General features: G+C 40.8%; 1 protein-coding gene across 1 annotated transcript; it reads right to left on the reverse strand.

Annotated features, from left to right (window-relative positions):
- Positions 1 to 1965: 1965 nt before the first annotated feature.
- Lysmd3 (LysM domain containing 3) lies at positions 1966 to 13100 on the reverse strand. Its single transcript, XM_057790196.1, has 3 exons — positions 12962 to 13100; positions 8068 to 8333; positions 1966 to 5486 (listed from the first exon to the last, which is right to left on the reverse strand). The coding sequence occupies exons 2-3, from the start codon at positions 8320 to 8322 to the stop codon at positions 4824 to 4826; spliced, it is 918 nt and encodes a 305-aa protein (XP_057646179.1). The 5' UTR covers positions 8323 to 8333; positions 12962 to 13100; the 3' UTR covers positions 1966 to 4823.
- Between the last annotated feature and the right edge of the window lie 6815 nt (positions 13101 to 19915).

Raw genomic sequence — 19915 nt, forward strand, 5'->3', positions numbered from 1 at the left:
GAAACACACAGGAAAGGTAAGTTTCCCCAGAAGAATTTCCTCAATTTATGGCTCTCAAGTATATACATACATATCTATGTATGTATGCCTTGTGTATGTGGTGTGCATCTAAGTGTTCATATGTGTGCAAGTCTGTTTGCAGGCCAAAGGCTAGGTAGAGTCTTCCTCTTCATTTTGAGGGATCACCAACCCCACTGGATTGTCTGGCCAGCGAGCCCAAGGGATCTTCCTGTCCCTGCCTCCCCTGCACTAGGACCACAGGAGTGCCTTTTTTACATGAGTGCTGGGGAGCTGAACTCTCATCGTGCGCAGTAAGCACTTTACTGAGCATTCTCCCGAGTCCCTAAGATTTATATTCCTGAAAGACATTTTTGTATATAACACATTACAATCTACATAGAGAGCACCTCCTGAGACTGACTTAGCTCTATGAGCATGGCCTGGACTTACCAAGTCTTATTTACCAGGAACACAATCCCCATCGCCATTTATCTCACACTTGTTTTATGTTCCACAGATAACCCAGTGGGAAATCTGAATTCATAAATGTGTGACAACTCTATCTTATACCCAGCTGTGAACTCCACTGAGTACAATAAAGACTGCCCTGGCAGGACGTATCCATTAGTGAAATAGTGGCACAAGCATTATAGAAGTAACCAGTTACTTGCTAGTTAGATTTCAGCCCTTTTCCGCTAGATGAAACTCACATTTGGCAACATTATTGAGCTAAAAACCTCCTGTTACACATCATAGATCCTAAGGAAAACCTCCTGTTACACATCATAGATCCTAAGGAAAACCTCCTGTTAGACATCATAGATCCTAAGGAAAACCTGCTAGACACATCATAGATCCTAAGGAAAATCTCCTGTTAGACACATCATAGATCCTAAGGGAAACCTCCTGTTAGACATCATAGATCCTAAGGAAAACCTCCTGTTAGACACATCAGAGATCCTAAGGGAAACCTCCTGCTAGACACATCAGAGATCCTAAGGGGAAAACCTATTAGGCTTTTAAATAAAATATTAGACTCCTAATGATTCAAAACTCATCTGAAAAAGCTAACATGCAGTAAATGGTGATTGACCGGCCAAAGGACAGAGACTAATTGCACACACCTTCCTTCCAAGGCTAAGGGATCACTGAAGAGAAAGTGGAAAGATTCCAACAGCCAGAGATAGTAGGTGACCACTTGGAAACATCTGGACAGAGCAGTGTAGCTGCACCTATGAACTGTTGGGACAGCATGTACAAGACGTGCAAGTTCCAGACAGATCAAATCCTAGCGTGACAAGGAAAGCTGGGCACACAATCTCACTCCCAGCCATGGAGCACATAGGAAATGACAGCAGCTTAGAGGAGGCAGTTTTCTGTCAGTGTATCTCAAGGTCAGTCAACCACCATGCTCAGTGGAAGGCACACATCTAAGAATATTTGGGGCAGCAAATTGGCCTTAATGTGTGTATGTGGATTAAAGGACACAAAGGTAAGTGTGTAAGAAGAGGTAGATCTGGGAAGAGCTGGAGGTGTGTGTGAATACGTACAAACACATACATAACTTGAAACTCTTAAAGAACTAATGTGAAAAATGTATTCCAAGGGACTGGAGAGATGGCTTAGGGGTTAAGAGCACTTGCTGTTCTTGCAGAGGACCCAAGTTCAGTTCCCAGCACCCATATAATTGTTCACAGCCATCTGTAACTCCAGTGCTAGAGACTTGACATCCTCTTCTGGAAGGCACAACAAAAGCAAACAAAAGCCCATACATGTGAGTTCAAACAAACATTAAAAACATTTTTAAAAATGTATTTCAAGTAGCATGAAAGAAGAAAATTAAATATTTGCTTTATTCAGTTACAGTCAACAAGTTCCACTTTCAAACTGATTAATAAAATAGAAACTTTATTAATATTTTGCATATCCTTAAAATATGAAAAGGCAAAAAGTTTAAAAACCAGTTTTACAGATATACATGCTACAATGGTTTAATACATTTGCAATTATATAAAACACATTATACAAAGGATTTATAGCTTTGCATACATAAAATGAATTAAATAAAGCATTCATATATTTCTATGAGATAACAGTGCAATATGCACATACTTAGAAATACTGATTTCCTGAGTAATAATGTTGTAATTCAAAATCAGAGTCCCATGATAATGCAGTGTTTAAATAACTCAATCCTGTTCTAGCACTCTGAGCCTGGATCTCTGCTTCCTTCTCTAACCACAGCCTTCACATTTCCACTGAGATATAATCAGTTACTAAAGAGTGGTTCTTTAATGAAGTTTCACACCATCAAAAAGCACAGTCCAGAAAAGGTTTTAACACTTAAACTCCACTGGAAAGGAAAACTTGAGATTGCACGCTCCTTCCTAATCTATAGCATGGCCAGCAGACCATAATTTTGTTTTGCAGAAAGGACAGTGAAGATATTTAAGTAGCTATCCATTGGTTCAAAACAAACTCTAACTAGTGTTTAACAAGTCAAGAATTTGTCCTAACAATATCAGGTTTTTCTTTACTTGCAATTCCAAATTTTTAAGCAAACTGATATTAATGACTATGACTCACTTATAACTGTATACACACACACACGTTAAAGCCTCAAAGCAAATTCAAGTAAGGGCTTGAACATGATCCACAGCATCAATGACATTTGTGCTTATGTTGTCTAGAGTACAATGAGTTTGCAGTTGCCAAAAATTTGCATACATTTGCAAATGTGTATTTAATAGTTTCAAAAATTCTATTAAATGCTTAAATTTTTTCTTTTAAAGATAAAAGCATAATTCTACATATAGAATTATATTCAATTAGTAATTCTAAAATATATACGAAAAGGAAATTGGTTGGTTGTTTCCTAAGGATGTGTGTTGTAGTTTCTTCGAAATGGATGCTCAAGGCAGACATGATTGTAACCAACATCTCCTCCGTTAAACAGTTCACAAACCCCGGATCACAACTCCAAAGTAAAATCAGCAAGACAGAATCGCCAACTCTGTAATTTTATGTTTGATGTAAACAAAGTTCTTCGGAGGTTATGTAGCCTGTGCTGCCCTGAAGTCTTCATTTTCTACCCTAAAATTTGATTTTTTTAGTAGGCTTAATAAATATTATGTAAACTGTGTTAACACTGAGCATAGTTAAAGATTGTGCTCATTTCAAAATTCACATGGCATGTTAAAACAAAAATTATTTCAACTAAGATATATGAAGTAAATCAATTTACTACAACTTTCCTATTATTAAATACTTTAAAGGTAATTTTCTAAACCTCTCTCATATATGTAAGGGCTTTAAAATGACTGACTTCTGTGTCCTTTTGTAGTGCTTTTTCTTCTCAAAGTATATAACCCCCCCAGTATAATAAATATGTATTAATAATTCCCTGTATCAGAATTGGAATTTGATATACAAAATGCTTAAAAGCTGAAACATTTAGGAAATAATGTCCAGAAAGTCAGATGATAAAACATATTTTAAGATGGGCAGTTTATTATACAGAAAACATACAATTCATATTCTACCACCTGTACCTATATTTTAAAAACACATATTTAAAATTAAACACTGAAATCAGTATACAGATGCTTTCTGATCGAATTGGTTGTATCACAGTTGACTTAGAAAAGGCCACTATTAAGCCCTTTTGATTAGTCCACACATCTTTGGCCTGTGTTTCTCATTTTGATGATGCATATTAGGTGGGGATAATCTAAACTGGACATTTTCTTTTTGAAATGCAGAGGTCAAGGGACTACCACATAAAGTAATCTATCTCCTGCCAATGTAAAAGTCCTGTTTACTCATTTTTGCTTAATCAGTCATGTTTTTCTGCATGACTTCAGAGGCAGATAGTAGCAATTTGTTTGACTCCATTAACTTATGCTTAAAGATGAAGACAAACTTACAGAGCCTATGGAATGCAATCCGACAGCGTTTCCACTTTGACTGTAAAGTGACACTGTAAGGCACTACGCATCATTAAGGCATGTTACTATTTGTACCAGCAGTGATTAGTCACAGTATATAAAGAGCAACGTGCTGAGTATGCTTTTCTATCTACACAGTGCTTCTAAATATCAGACACATGTAGTTCTTCTGGTTTTGTTTTTATAAGTGGAAGTGAGGTTGGAGGGATGTTCATAGAGCATTCCCTTTCCATGGACTAGGTATTGACTGTTTCAGTGCCCTTATGATCAAATCAAATGGTTACGTTTCCAACCCTAAGACATTATTTTGGGGTCTTAATATATTTAAAATTGGTTAGCCTCTATTATAGGAATTATAAATTATGTTTCCATATCTGTTTCTACATCTGCTTTCATAGCATGTATTAAAACGTTTTTAAATTTCAAAATTGAGTATTAAGTATATGTTATAAATAATTTTAGAATCAAACTTTTACAAGTTTTTGGTAGCATGGTAGTGAATTTTCTTCAGTTGTAAGCATTTGAAACACTCAACATGAACAACCTTAAATTTAAAAAATCTTTTAAAAAATAAATTTAAACATAACTAATCTTGAAAAAGAAAAATGACAGCATCTTCTAAGTTATAATTCCTAGAAATACATTTAAATTAATTTCTGCTTTAAGAACTGTCACAGCAGATGTATTCTGACCACTCTCACCGTAAAGAAGCAATCGTGTGTGTTACAGACAGTCCATCTGTAAAAGGTTCAGGGACTCCTAGGAAGGTGAAAGCATCGTCCATGTTCCTAGACTGTCTTAGAAGCTGCTGTTGGCTATCTCTGAATCCCCGTATTCCATATGCACACATGATCATCACACAGATCAGGCTCACTGCTATGTTTTGTGTTGAGCAGCAGGAGACTGAGAATGTTGCCTGTACAGTTTGTGGTCATCTTGTTGACCAGCATGTATTCCTTTTGTTGGAACAAGTTCATTTCCCGTTTCTCTGTGCTGTGATGGAGGCGTGAGTCCTGGATGCAAATGTGAAGAGCCCACTGTTGAGTGGTGACTAACATCCACTTTAGCTAAAATTTCATAATAAAGCAAATAAAATACTGGTGTTATTATACCCACTATCAACATTATCACTACCGCTGTCCACCAGCCAATTCCCCAGTCGGCTCCATAGTATGGGTCCTTTCTGTGAGTGCTTCTGTTATCCGGCTCAAAGCGGATCTGTTGTGCTGCTAAGGCAGACACTACCTCGTTCAGGTTCTCCTTCTTGGTGTCTGTGCACTTTACCAGTTCTTCTATGTCTCGATCCACCTCTTTCAGGAAACTGCCAGCTGACCCGCTGGAGGAGAGAGAGTCCTCTGCGGGCACAGTGTCCTGCTCTTGAGCAAATGGAATGGGTGGGGGTAGAGAGCCTTGTCTTCCTTTCAGAGGATGAAGACTTTCAGTCAAAGAACTAAACTTTTTCACTGGAATTTTGATAGACCTAAGGGCAAAAAAGTCTTGATCACTGATGAGATTGTTAACTCTTTTGATATCTGCTACCTGCAAAAAAGAAAAACACAACATTCAACTAAATTCTAAAACTAGACCTAAAACCTTCCTTCATTCATTTACTTTGGAGGGAAAAAATTCACTGAATTTCATTCTTACAGTTAATACCGGTCCCACACCCAGATTTTACATTTACTTGTATATGAGAAGTCTAAACACTAAATTTATTTAGTGTTAGGAAATCACCAGTGATTTTGTATTGTCACCTAAACAGCAGTAACATTAGTTATACACAGACATTTTGTCGTTCTTCTTTGTACGTTTACCACAGGAAATGTATGTTGGCATGCAATTTGTGAATAAGAATTGCTGGTACTAATGTCTGTGCTCCAACCTTGCAATTGCAGGAAAGCACATGAACTTACACAGATATAAGGAGCACATTTACTGTGCCCCATGATTCTAGTTCTAGTCATCTGTCAATGTGTTACTTTCATTGGTTAATAAAGAAACTGCCTTGGCCTTTTGACAGGACAGCAGCTTACAAAGGCAGGGTAGACCAAACAGAATGCTGGGAGAAAGAAGCAGAGTCAAGCAGACACCATGGCTCTCCAACCCGAGATGGACGTAGGTTAGAATCTTCCTGGTAAGCCATGACCTCGTGGTGACATATAGGTTATTAGAAATGGGTTGAATCAAGATGTGAGAGTTAGCCAATAAGAGGCTAGAATTAATGGGCCAGGCAGTGTTTAAATGAATACAGTTTGTGTGTTATTATTTCCGGGGCTAAGCTAGCTGTGCAGGAGCCAGGCGGGACGAAAAGCAGGCCTGCTCACCTCTTCACTTCAAGGCTAGTCACCCTAGACCAAGCAGTGGTGGCACACACCTTTAATCATAGCAGCTACACTAGTTAGTGACAGAGGCTGGGTGGTGGTGGTGCATGCCTTTAATACCAGCAGAGAGGAATAAGGCAGGATGAAACGGAAACTCACTCTTTCAGTCTGAAGATTTCACAAAGTCTCTATCAGTCTTTTGCAGTGAACCATGAGCATACCTAACAGCAACCTTTGAAGTCTCAATAAGGAGGATAGGGCCTCACAATGACTATTCCTCCAGGACTATAACACCACTGAGCTGAAAAACACCACCTAAAGATTGGCTCTTGAACTACAAACGGCTAAGAACAATTTCAAGGTGGCTGGCTGAGATGATCCAGCCCCAGAGACTACTTGAGCCAGGACTTGAGACAAGTCCTGCACTTACTATTACTCTTCCAGGACTTGACAATTAGCCCAAATTTTTCTTTTCAGAACCCCATAAAAATACTGTTGCCCCCAGACAGAAGAAAGTAAATTTAAGAATATGACCCCCACATTCCCAAGAGGTAGGGTGGGTGGTTTTTGGTTGTTCAATGGGTTATGGATGTTTGTCATTGTTTAGGTGGGTCTGGGTTACAGTTAACAACTTAGACACATTTAGGATGACAGTCCTGGATGTCTCATTCCCTCATCACTGTTTTGAAACAAGCATATTTTCAATATAGCAATAACTACTGATGGTATAAGCAATGGGACGTCCATTTGTAAGCTAATTTGTTTGGCAGGCTGAGCACTCATCACAAGGGAGCACTCTGAGCAACCAGTTCTCCCTACACGGCCAGTGCCCTCTATGCTCCACTTCATCAGCCGTCAGCACCCGTTTCAATCCTTAGTGACTCTGCAGTGGAAACCAAGTGCCCATCTCTCTACCACATCAAAAGTGGATCCCAATAAAAAACCTTATTAATCTTTAAAACTAAAGCTATAATTTATTTTGATGTACTATGAATGACTATATTAATTACTTTATCCTGAAATAAAAAGTTACATAGAATCTCATGGCCAAAGAAGTTGTTTTCAATACTATTTAAAAACACGTACATACATAGATACAGCAAATGTATAAAAATGTGCATTCTTATACACACCAGTAAAGAGATTTCAAGTATAAAAATATTTTATATTATAAAAAATTCTATAGATAAAACACTAAAAGAGAAGAAAGAATGATACAGAATTTCACTTTACTAAAATGAGCTCTCACAGTATCTGTTGAAACTAAAACAGGGCTGTAGGCGGCGGAGGGGTTAAATGCATGTGCTGATCTTGCACAGGACCTGGATTTGGTTACCAGCACCCACATCAGGCAGTTTACAACCACCTGTAACTCCAGCTCAGAGGCACCAATGCCCTCCTCTAGCTGCCAATGAAGTAAATCTCTACTGTTACAAAGGGTGCCCAAGACATGAAAGGTGCAAGTTGCAGTCATTCACAGCATATGTTAATTTTCAAAACAATATACACCAATCCTTTATCAGCCCCTAAATATTTATATAGATAATAACAAGCACAAAAAGAAGGTAAAGAAAAGCACCAAAGTGACAGATTGAATTAGCAGAAATTCAAGCATTCACTTAAAATGTTAAAAAGGTCACGTCCACAGGCATGAGAGATCTCTGTGCAAAGAAGACAACTGAGCAAAAAGGAAAGGAAGGAAGAAGGCAAAGGACACAGAATTACTTCAGTTCTGGCTGGACTAATAAAGAACTGATTGTGGACTCTATTATGCAAAGATAAATGAAATGAAGACTTACCGTACAGCAATACTGAAGAGCTACTGCATTTAGAGTGTCCCCTTCCTGTATGTCTCTTGTGAGTACAATGATGTCATCAAGTCTGTCTCGTGATGTGCTTCTTCGAACCTTCTCCTTTCCTCTGGGTCGAAGTTCATACACTTCAGCATCTTCTTCCAACACATTACTGTCTGTACAATTTCCAAAGGTATGCAGCTGGCCACTGGCCTGAATTCCTGGGAAGGCAACAGATCGATTCTGATTCCTCCCCGCCATGATCTTACAATCTGGAGGGAGAAAAGAAAAAACCTTAGCATACCACTGACCAGTGTCACTGATTGACATGAGCCATATGCTCTAGATACTATTTCTAATAGTCCTCTCAGTTACACAGGAACTGAGGTCCGCCTTCTGTACCTGTGGACCTGTGTCCACACCTGACAGTGGGGACCACAGTGTGGCAAAAAAACAGCTAATGTGAGCCCTCCACGATCTACTCAGGACTCTTGTTCGCCCAAGACACTTTACAAGAACACTTACAGACAATAATTAAGATTTCATTTAAAAACCATTATTTGGTATACATATAATTTTACCATTTGTTAAAGACAAAAGTAATTCTGAATACTGAGATGTTCTTGTTCCTTTCTGCATCACGAACTCAATCTGTCTTGTGCTACTGTGTCGGCTCTGTGGTTAATGGTGCTTGCTGTCAGGCCTCGCTACTAAGTTCACCTCTGGGAACCATGCAGTACAAGGAAAGAAAGGTCCACAAATTATCCTTTGACCTCCAAACCCATGATGCGTTTTATATATATCAAACATCAATCTTGTCTGAATTTCTGGTACTGTACAACATATAGAATTTTCAACATTCTTCAGAGTTGGGCCGGGCGGTGGTGGCGCATGCCTTTAATCCCAGCACTCGGGAGGCAGAGGCAGGCGGATCTCTGTGAGTTCGAGACCAGCCTGGTCTATTAGAGCTAGTTCCAGGACAGGCTCCAAAGCCACAGAGAAACCCTGTCTCGAAAAACCAAAAAAAAAAAAAAAAACATTTTTCAGAGTTGATCAATGAAATGATTTAGCGTTGCCAGGGCTGATAATGTTGCTTCACTTAAATATTAGCACAAAATGTCATATGTTATGGCCATTTCAGAAATTGTTCAAAATATCAAGTCAAATTCATTTAACAATTTCTCATAAAACCCAAGTCAGCAACTCTAAGAAGTCGTTTTTTTTATTAACTAATCTATTTTCTGAATGTGTGTGCTGCCATGATGTCAGAGACAACTCGGGGTACTTGGTTCTCTCCTTCCACCATGTGGGCTCTGGGACTGATCTCAGTTCTCCAGGGTTGGCAGCAGGTACCCTTAAACACTAAGTCACTTTGCCAGTCCTCTAAAAGTAATTTTTCAACCTAGCATCATAATAAAATACTATCCAAAATTAATTAGATATTTACATCCTGAGACATATCAGTAGAAAAATGTTAAACATCTTCGTTCTGTAACGGAAACATTACATTTCTTGGAGTAGGATGTTTCCCAGAGCTGTTGCCATGAATCTGATGGCACACAAAGTGCACACGTCCAGAACCAGGGCTGCAGTGATGTGGTGAGCACTGCCAGAGATGCCTCACACACCGGATTTGCTGGCTCTCAATTGATTGGGGTTATTCTGCTCTCAGAACCTGTTTACTGTCGTCTGATTGTTCATAACCTCACATTCGGGTATGTGACCCCAGATGTGGTTGAGACCCTGTTTCAAGAAGCTGTGACTGTCTGGGTATGGCGACACACACCATTCAACCCAGCAATGGGAAGTCAGAGAAAGGCAGGTACCCCATGAATTCAAGGCCAGTCTGGTCTACATAGTGAGATCTTGTGTCAAATAAAAAAAGGGGGGGGGGAGAGGGGAGAAGCCATGATTTAATTAAGCACATGTCACAAAAACATGTGATAACTATATTCAGAACTAGAAAAATTACTGCACGGGGCTGGAGAGATGGCTCAGTGGTTAAGAGCATTGCCTGCTCTTCCAAAAATCATGAGTTCAATTCCCAGCAACCACAGGGTGGCTCACAACCATCTGTAACGAGGTCTGCTGCCCTCTTCTGGTCGGCAAACACACAGAGACAGAATATTGTATACATAATTAATAAATTAAATAAATAAATTTTTTAAAAAAGAAAAATTACTGTACTTTATATATCAAAATATTAAGTTCTCATTCTATTACTATAAAGAAACGTAGAAAGTTCTGTTTAATTCTTAAGAATTTCTGACTGTTTACAACTAGTAGTTCTGAAGGAATCAAAGTATGTGTTCTACACATACACATACAATTCTTCTAGGAAGTCAATCTTTTCTTGCTCTACATTTGACTTCACATGGGATTAAATATCTCTGCACTTCTGACTCACTGGATCATGTTAAACTCAGAATTTATATGTATTACAGCACAGTATATACTCTGGGTCATGTTAAATTCAGAATTTATATTTATTATAGTATATATTCTCAGTTATATGTCACAAGTTGGCTCCTCAACAGGGATGTTTCTTTGAAAGCTTTTGATTTAAAGTTCTCATCAAATTCAATTTATACCCCATAAAGACTGAGTGGATTTTAGGCATTTATATTCACTTATACTTAAAAAAAAACATCAACTGAGAACTGAGCTAAGAAATATTTATCAATGAATACATCTTATTTACTTCCAAAGTCACTATCAGCATGCCTTCATCAATTTGATCCAATTCTCTTTAAAAAAAAAAACAAGCACAAGATTCTAAATAACAAATTTCACATCCTGTTTTGGCTTCACTTTAATTATCCCTGTAAGCGAGGACAGACATAATGAGAAAGGCTTTTGCAGATTGAAAAAAAAACAAAAACCTTTCAAACTTCAATGTATTTCATACACAAAACAAGAAGGTGAAGTATCAAATCCTGAATATAGGACCCTTCCCTTAAAATACGTAAGACTAGGAAGAGTCAGGACAGGGATCGGGTGTGACTATTTTGCCGGTGAGTTTTCTTTGTCAATTTGACAGAAACTAGAGTAATCTGAGAAAAAGAAACTTCAGTTGAGAAAATGCCTCCTCAGACTGGCCGGTAGGGAAATCTGCGAAGCATTTTCTTAACTACTGACAGATATGGGAGGGCCCAGTCCAGCCCTGGGCAGGTGGTGCACTGAGGAAGCTATGGAGAGCAGCCCAGCAAACATCATTCTTCCATGGTCTCTGAGTGCCTGCCTTGGCTTCCCTCAATGATAGACTGTGATGGGGATGTGTAAACCAAAGAAACCCTGTCCTCCCCAAGTTACTTGATGGTCATGGTCTTGGTCAGAGTAATAAAAACCAATTCCTCTAAGACAGCAAAACCTAATGTTAACTACATAGTGTTATCTCAGTAGAGATAAAATCTTCCACTAAACATGGAAAAGGAGTGCCCAGGGAGAAAGAAACCATTAAAATGTTATGCCATTGAATCCTAGAATACAAAATGAAATCTAGAAGGATGTATTCCTGTTTTGGATTCTATGGATGAGAAACAAGTAAAAACAAAATATGCAACCGGTGGGGGAGGGTAGCAGCAGCAGAAAACAACAAAAACAACTAACTCCAAGTCACAGATGACAGAAGAGTATAGTCTCTAAAATACCTCAATTTCTATACCTAAATTTCAAACCAATGTCATTTAATTAAAAGCAGCTTTTAAAATCCAGTTTCTGACTTTGCTTTACAGCAACACTGTATTGCTTTAGAAATTCAAAGTTTCTATGTAGATAACTTATTAACTAATAGCTATACATTAGTAGTTTGATTCAGCTGTTGCCACAGGTGCTACATTATTTGTTGCCAAAAACTAACACTCCAAATTTGACGGCCCCAAGCTAAAGAGAGCCCACAGTTCACATCCCAGGAGCAGTTTAAAGTCAGCATCACACCTGTTTCCCGAAGGACAAGTTTTGCTTCCATTTATCCAGGTCTTTTTTAGTACGACTATCTGGAATTTATTGAGTAATGTGTAAAGGCCATTTGAGACAAAATTTACTTATATCAATCTTTTTCCTCACGACAGGAACCTTTTGAAAGGCTCGCATCTTCACGTACCTGACCCTCTCTTCCTCTAAAAGGAAAAGGAAGCTGGATAAACAACCTGAACACTCATGTCTGAGTGACTAAGGTTTGGCTGAGCTCGTCTGTAATCCAAGTGCCAAGCTACACTTTGGCCCAGGCAGACAATGATAGGATCAAACTACTAAAGATTAGAAATTATACAGCATCCGTGTCATCCGGCTCAATTCTCTTCACCTCTCTAAATTCTCTATGAAATCTGGCTTCGTAAAACTAGAACAACTTGCATGCTGCACCGCGGACAAACGGCCTGAAAGTGCCCATCAACGGATACAGTATGTTTTCATCCGCTCAGCCTATAACCGAAAGCGACCTCCCATACCCTAGGTACTACACAGTAACTGCTACTGGGTGTTTGGTCTTGACCTTAGGCAGGGCGCGACAGACGATTCCTAGGGCACAGGCCAGTTCAGCACTCGAGACTGAATCACCCCGGTCCTATCCACCAGGGCCAATTTTACACCAAAGCAACAACTACAAAACTCCCTCTCTGTGCATTCCATTCGTTTATTTTTATTTTTCCCTCTTTTTTCCTCCGATGGTCCCCTCTCAAGAATGACATCTCTGATTCGTAAGTCTCAGCATCAGACCGGGACGCTAAGGAGCAGATGCTCTGGGGACAGCCTGGCGCGGAAAGGGTGCCCGGAACCGAGAGGTCAGCGTCCTGGCCGAGCCGGGGGGGGGGGGGGGGGGGGGGGGGGGGGGCAGCGCCCCGCGGGGACCCTGGCCGACGTCGCGCCCGCCCGCCCCGCCCTGCCCCCCATCCACCGTCACCTGGCCTCTAGCAGGGACGCAAGGACACGGTTACGTCCGCCACCGCGGCCCCGGGAAGCTCATGACCGACTCCAGGTGTTCGGCCGTCCCGGGCGCACTTCTACCGCCGTCACCGCCGTCGCCGCCTTCCGGACCGACAGCCGCCGCCACGTCCGCAAACCTGCGGTGCGTCATCGCGTAGAGTAGGCGGAGGTGCGAGGGCGCGGGCGGGGGCGCGAAGCCCAGAACCCGGGCGGCCAACCGCAGGCCCACGCTAGCACGCAGGCGCGCCGACGCAGGGGCGGGGCCTGTATTCAGGTCCGCCTCCAGCCCCGCCCCTATGGGCGGTCCTAGTGGAGTTGGCCTCCCCCCGCTGTGGGAGGATCGGGCTAGCCCAACCCGCCCCCGAGCAAAGAAAGGCGTGGAGAGGGCGGGATGAGGGATCAACGGAGAGCCACAGCGCTTTTTTTCTCGCTCCGTATCTGGACTTTTCTTCCCAGTGGGGCAGAGGAAAGCACAAGTTAACGTTCCTGTTTTAGAAGGTCGAACTATGAGACCACAGGGCAGCAAGACAGGCAGGGTGCTGGGTTGGGAGCAGTCTTGGGACCCTAGGTGAGCTGAGTGAGCCCTCTAAAGCAAAGTCGGGGAAGGGTTGCCCTGGAGCTACACACGGAACGGGACAAAGTTGTCAACAACTTGTCACTAACCTCGGATTTGGAAATTAACAGGACGTCACTGGTAGTCATTGTTGCAGCATCCGATGTCAAAGAAATAAAAACCCCATGCCTTCCGACTTAATTTTTGTCACAAATTTATTGGATTTTGTTTGTATTTATGCAAATGACTATGACATTTTAATGGTGTGTCTGGTATTTTGTGTTGACTACAAGCACTGCATTTGACTGACTACCCGTTTAGGCCCACGTTACTTGAATGCCGGATGTACGGATGTACCGCACTTCTCTTTACAGTCTGAATATTCATTCCTTTTGAAGCCTTTAGGACGCCGTTCTATACCCTTTCTAAAGGTTTTTTTTTTTTTTTTTTTTTTTTTTGGTTGATTGTTCGGTTTTCTGGGAAGTGTCTCTGCAAGGGTTGGGAATTTTACTTCCATTGCAGTAAATTGCAGTAAGCGCCTTTTATTGGAAAGGTTAGGCACAGTGCACGGTGCTGAACAATGTTACAAAGACCTCTAGGCAAAGAAAACCCGAGGGGAAAAAAGGTTTGCGGGAGCTGTTCTGTGTGCTGTTGCCCCTGTGACACCGCTGTCTGTAACCATTTATCACGGAGACGTTTTCTCATCAAGAGACAAAGGATATATTCGTCCTTGGCGTGTAGGGCTTCAGCTGTTCCGCTCTCATGCATGCTAATGGAATGAAACCTTTTTGCACGTAGGTTACTTTTCTTACTGTGTCAATAGGCCACGGAATCCTTGGGAGAGGCTGAGCGATGGAATGAATTCCGTGCATTGCTACCTGTTCACTTTGAAAAACATTCTATATGATATCCGCAAAGCTTTTGGGCAATTATTTCTATCTAAGAAAAATTGAATAAAAGGCCACGATATATGTATATTTCATTATGAGACTATACAAAAGAAGCAGTTGACCATGAATTTTGGCTAAGTTCCAAAAAGCTGACCAATAGGAACAAGAATTTGTCTTTGGAGAAAGGATGTTCCCAGCAATCCGCAAAGCCGGAGGGAGGCTTCGTTTTTTTCAGCTCTCATCTGATATTTCCCATTATACTGCTGTAGTTGAAAGGCCATGTGTTTCTATGAATTTGTATTCTTTTGTCCCTAGCATTCAGGTTGAGCTAGAGTAAATGTTGTGTGGTATAGAGAGTGTAAATTGATATAACCTGTGAGAAGGGCCATTTGTTGATATGCATTAAAATCAAAAATGCAGTTTCCTGGACTGCAACTTTACTAAGTACTTACCTTAAATTCACTTACAGACATGGTTGAATAAGATTTAACAGGTAAGTTCAGGAATGTTTACTACAGTAATGGCCAAAAGAAAAAAAAATCAAAGTGTTCATCATTATTAACTGGATAGTTTGGGTTCATTAAAACACTGTAATATTTGATCAAAAGATTTAAGTTAGAAAAATAAATAAGTAAGATTTAAGTTAGGGCTGGAGAAATGGCTCAGTGGTTAAGAGCACTGACTGCTCTTCCAGAGGTCCTGAGTTCAATTCCCAGCAACCACATGGTGGCTCACAACCATCTATAATGAGACCCAGCGCCCCCTTCTGGCATTCAGGCACACATGGAAGGAATGTTGTACACATAATAAATAAATAAATCTTTAAAAAAAGATTTAAGTTAGTATTTATTTACAGATTTATTCATTAATTTGTCTATAAACTTTAGGTTAAGGAGTATGTACAAGAAATGTATTCCACAACCGGGCGGTGGTGGCGCACGCCTTTAATCCCAGCACAGAAGACAGAGACAGGTGGATCTCTGTGAGTTCAAGGCTAGCCTGATCTACTAGAACTAGTTGTAGGACAGGCTCCACAGCTACAGAGAAACCTTGTCTTGAAAAACCAAAAAAAAAAAAACCAACAAAAAACAAAAACAAAAAACAAACAAACACACACACACAAAAGAAATATATTCCAGTCATTACAGATCCAGTTCCTTTTTTCAAAAGACAAAATACCCAACTTGAGGACATGCCTTTGGAGCCCAACACCCAAATAAAAATCCAGGTGTGGGTGTGTGTGTGCCTGTAACCCCAGTATGGGGTGCAGGTGGGGAGAAGAAGCAGGAGGATCCCTGGCACATGCTGACTACCGGTCTTGCTCCCAGTGAGGAAACCCCTGTCTGAAAGGAATAGGGAGAATGACTGGATAGGACACTGGTGTGGGAGATTCTTCTGTATATGTGTTGCTTTTATGGGTTAATGACTAAAGAAGCTGCTTTGCCCTGTGACAGGGCAGAATAGAGCTAGGTGGGAAAACTAAACTGAATGCTGCGAGAAAGTAGGTGGAAAAACGTGACGCCTTGTGACTGCTGCCAAAGGAGACAGATGCCTGGGCACTTTACCACTGGTAAACCGCGAGCCTCATGGTAAAATACAAAATAATAGAAATAGATTAGTTTAAGATGGCAGAGCTAGCTAGCAATATACTTTTTGAACCCTAGAGTCCAACTACCAATTAGGAGCCACCCAAGTCACCCACTCTCACACCTCAATTGATGTAAAAGCAAAAGGATTTTAATTCTGCCACTGGAGGGTCACTTAGCATTCAATAGCATTCAAGGACCCTGAATGCCTGTTACAAGCCATTTTTAAAGCGAAATGCCATAGAAACAGGGGGGGGGGGACTCGGGGGCAGTTTTCCAGTTATTAGGATTGACTTATTCAGAGGGGCTTCTAATAACAAGTGGTCTGAGCAAGGGCTGGAGAGCGGTTGCCAGATCAGGCAAGGCAACAGAGAACATCTGGGGATCATTCTGACTCCTTTCCAGGGACCAAGTCAAAACATTGGTGGACATCTGTGGGCTATCTTGTCCCAATTCTAGGAACGGAGCTCTATTTGGAGAACATCCACAAGGACATAGGGAGATGGAAAGTTCCCAACATTTCAGTAAGTGCAGGCATAGTTGTTAGATTCCGGAGGGGGGGGCGGAGCACTAAGGCACTAAGATAACCCACAGATGTCCACCAAAGAGCGTGCCGGGCGGTGATGGTGCACGCCTTTAATCCCAGCACTTGGGAGGCAGAGGCAGGCCGATCTCTGCGAGTTCGAGGCCAGCCTGGTCTACAAGAGCTAGTTTCAGGACAGGAACCAAAAACTACGGAGAAACCCTGTCTCGAAAATTCAAAAAAAAAAAAAAAAAGAAGAAGAACCTCAGCTAAAAGGACACCTATCAGGCAGGGTTACTACTGCTGTGACAGAACATCATGACCAAAGAGCAAGCTGGGGAGGACAGGGTTTATTGGGTTTATACTTCCACATCACTGTTCTTCATAGAAGGAAGTCAGAACAGGACCTCAGACCTGGCAGGCACCTGGAGACAGGAGCTGATGCAGAGGCCATGGAGAGAGGTGCTGCTTGCAGGTTTGCTCTCAAAGGCTTGCTCAGCCTGCTTTCTTATAGAACCAAGAACCATCAGCCCAGGACTGGAACCACCCACAATGGACTGGGCCCGCCCCCACCAATCACTAACTAAGAAAATGTCTTACAGCCTTGCCTACCACCTGACCTTATGAAGGCATTTTCTTAATTGAGGTTCCCTCCGTTCAAATGACATCATCTTATGAAGCATGTATGACTATAAGCATGTAGAAAGGTCTCCAAAATATATTTTAAAGTTAAAAAAGTAGATAGTCATGTAGGAGATGTACCTCCCCCACTTTATTATCAATAAAATATTGAGAGTAGACACATTTATTTTTTAATAAGTAGTCATGTTCTCCCAGAGCCAACTGCGCATGTCTGAACCATTGTTAAATTGTTTGAAACTTTGTATCCAAGTGAATCAAATCCGTTTCTTTAGAAATGAAAGCCAAAGCTTTCCTTCTTTTTTCAGTTCTTCCTGATCCCCTGGGGCTGGTTCTTTCAACTCTGGGGTGTCACTTTCTGCTACTTTCTACACCTTTTCCCAAGCAAAACAGGAAAAATACTTGTATTCAAGAAACGCTGAAGGAATTTCAAATTGAGTTATTCAGTGAGTTTTTAAAAACCCTCATATCTAATCTTCCAATAATTTATGTGTAGAAAACATCGATGGTGCTTCTCTTCTGTGTACAACAGGTAGAAAATAAACCAGTGCCTGCTTCAGATCTGCTGTGCTGAAGGAGAATAGACTCCTTACCGCCCACCTTGTTGTCTACAGCATGGTGATTATTATAATCACAGTTTTGCTACATGGACATGAAAGAAGAGTCAAATACAGTATGGGAATACAGAGGTGCTTATAAATGCTTATAAGTTATAAATGGAAGATTAAATATGACTCAAAATAACCATCTTCAATGTCCCCTGCTATCCAGATTTTATTAGATAAAAGCTAGTCTCCCAAATATTATTCTTAAATTCTTTAGTTAGGTAGACAGTCCAGGCAGACAGGAATAGTTATATGCCTGTAATTAAGCAGACTACCTAGTAAAATCATTGTTTCTAATGGTCTTTAACGGGAACCGTAGTCACATAGGCAAATTATCATATATGAATGCTCCTAGATCCTACAACTTACTTGGGTGTGGGCCTAACCCTTCTGAAAACTTATCTCAAGTGGTCAGATGGAATTCAGTTAAGTCACAGGGTGTGGTGGCCCACGCCTTTAAGCCCAGCACTCGGGAGGCAGAGGCTGGCGGATCTCTATGAGTTCAAGGCTACCTACAAGGTGAATACCTGGGCACCACGGCTATACAGATATACCTTGTCTCAAAAAAAAAAAAGGGTCAGTTAAACCTTTCTCACTGAAAGAAAAGAAAAAATATACTGTGGAGCTGGCTGAGGACCGAAGGGAAAGCATAGGGCAATCACTCAGAAGTAGAGAGCTAGTCAAGAGAGAATACAGAGGGAGACATCTAACCAAAGTTCCATGGTTTTTATCCTATATTCAGGAGGCAGAGACAGGCAGATCTCTGAGTTTGAGACCAGTCTGGTCTACAAAACGTGTTCTAGCCGGGCGGTGGTGGCGCACGCCTTTAATCCCAGCACTCAGGAGGCAGAGGCAGGCGGATCTTTGTGAGTTCGAGACCAGCCTGGTCTACAAGAGCTAGTTCCAGGACAGGCTCCAAAACCACAGAGAAACCCTGTCTCGAAAAACCAAAAAAAAACCAAAAAAACAGAACAACAACAACAACAACAAAAACATGTTCTAAGACAGCCAGGGCTATACAGAGAAACTCCGACTTAAAAAACCAAAATAATAATAATAGTGCTAATAATAAGCAATAAAACAAAACAAACCAAGAAGCAAGTTTATTCTTGTCTAAGCCTATGCAGATTGACACTTTCTGTTGAAAGTCCTTATGAACACTAACTGAAAATCCAAAACAAGAATGCCAGTTCCACTGGTTTGCCTGGAGAAAATCAGATAAGCCAGGTTCAATGGCATTTTTAAGCCCCTTCAAGAGACTGGGCTTTTGCTCTGGTCAAGGGGAGAAAGTGAAAGGATTATGCTGAGAGGGGGCCATTATCTCCTTTTAGAGAACCTCTTAGGACTGAGGTAGAAACAGAGAAATCCTTAAGGAGACCACTGCAGTGACACAGAGAAACACCAAATATCACATTGATTTGGATTAAAAATACTTGACTTAAAAAACTTTTTCAAAGCCTCCTGTTTCGTGAGGGCATTTAAACTTGGTATTTAATGTATCTTTCAGAAGTTCTTTCTTGCAAACATTGATAGTGACTCTGCACTTAGGTTTTCTTTCTAACAATTTTAAATATGACAGGTTATCTGCAGTCAGTGCTGGTTGTAAGCCAACTTCCCCTTCTTCTTCCCTCCATGCTTTCTATTATTTACATTTAAACTTCAGCTGAAATTCTCCTGACTTCCCAAGCTTTAATCTTATCTGGCATCTAACTCCCCTCAGAATTATTTGAAGCAAAGCATGCCTAATGACTTCAGAGAGCATTTCACAGCTAGATTTACTTGAGGGCGGTAAGACAAGAGTAGCTAAATCCCCTCCTTCCCACGCAGAGGTGTGTAGGCAATGCTGTATGTAGAGAGGAAGCACAGAAACTCATTTGCTGTTGTTGTTTTGAAAAGGACTTAGTTCCCTTTAGAGTGTTTTTTTATTTGGAAATCTGTTATTTAAGGGGAGAATAGATTTGTATTGATTGAAATTTGATTCATGTTCTTGTTATTACTTTGTCCTTAAGACCATATGGGCAGATTTGGTTTAGCATAACACAGATGAGCATTTGGTTTACAAAGATTAATAAATCCTATATTTAAATCAAGTCTTTGAAAAATAAGCTTTTATCACACCAGTTCTCTAGAAAAGA

This window comes from Chionomys nivalis, chromosome 15 (genome assembly GCF_950005125.1).
Source record: "Chionomys nivalis chromosome 15, mChiNiv1.1, whole genome shotgun sequence".
Taxonomy (NCBI): domain Eukaryota; kingdom Metazoa; phylum Chordata; class Mammalia; order Rodentia; family Cricetidae; genus Chionomys; species Chionomys nivalis.

Bases quoted from the DNA above. Each gene is read 5' to 3' on its own strand.
- Lysmd3 (XM_057790196.1), bottom strand. From the start codon at position 8,322: ATGGCGGGGAGGAATCAGAATCGATCTGTTGCCTTCCCAGGAATTCAG. The intron at 5,487-8,067 runs GTAAGTCTTCAT...TCTTTTTTGCAG, and splicing joins CTCTTCAGTATTGCTGTACG to GTAGCAGATATCAAAAGAGT.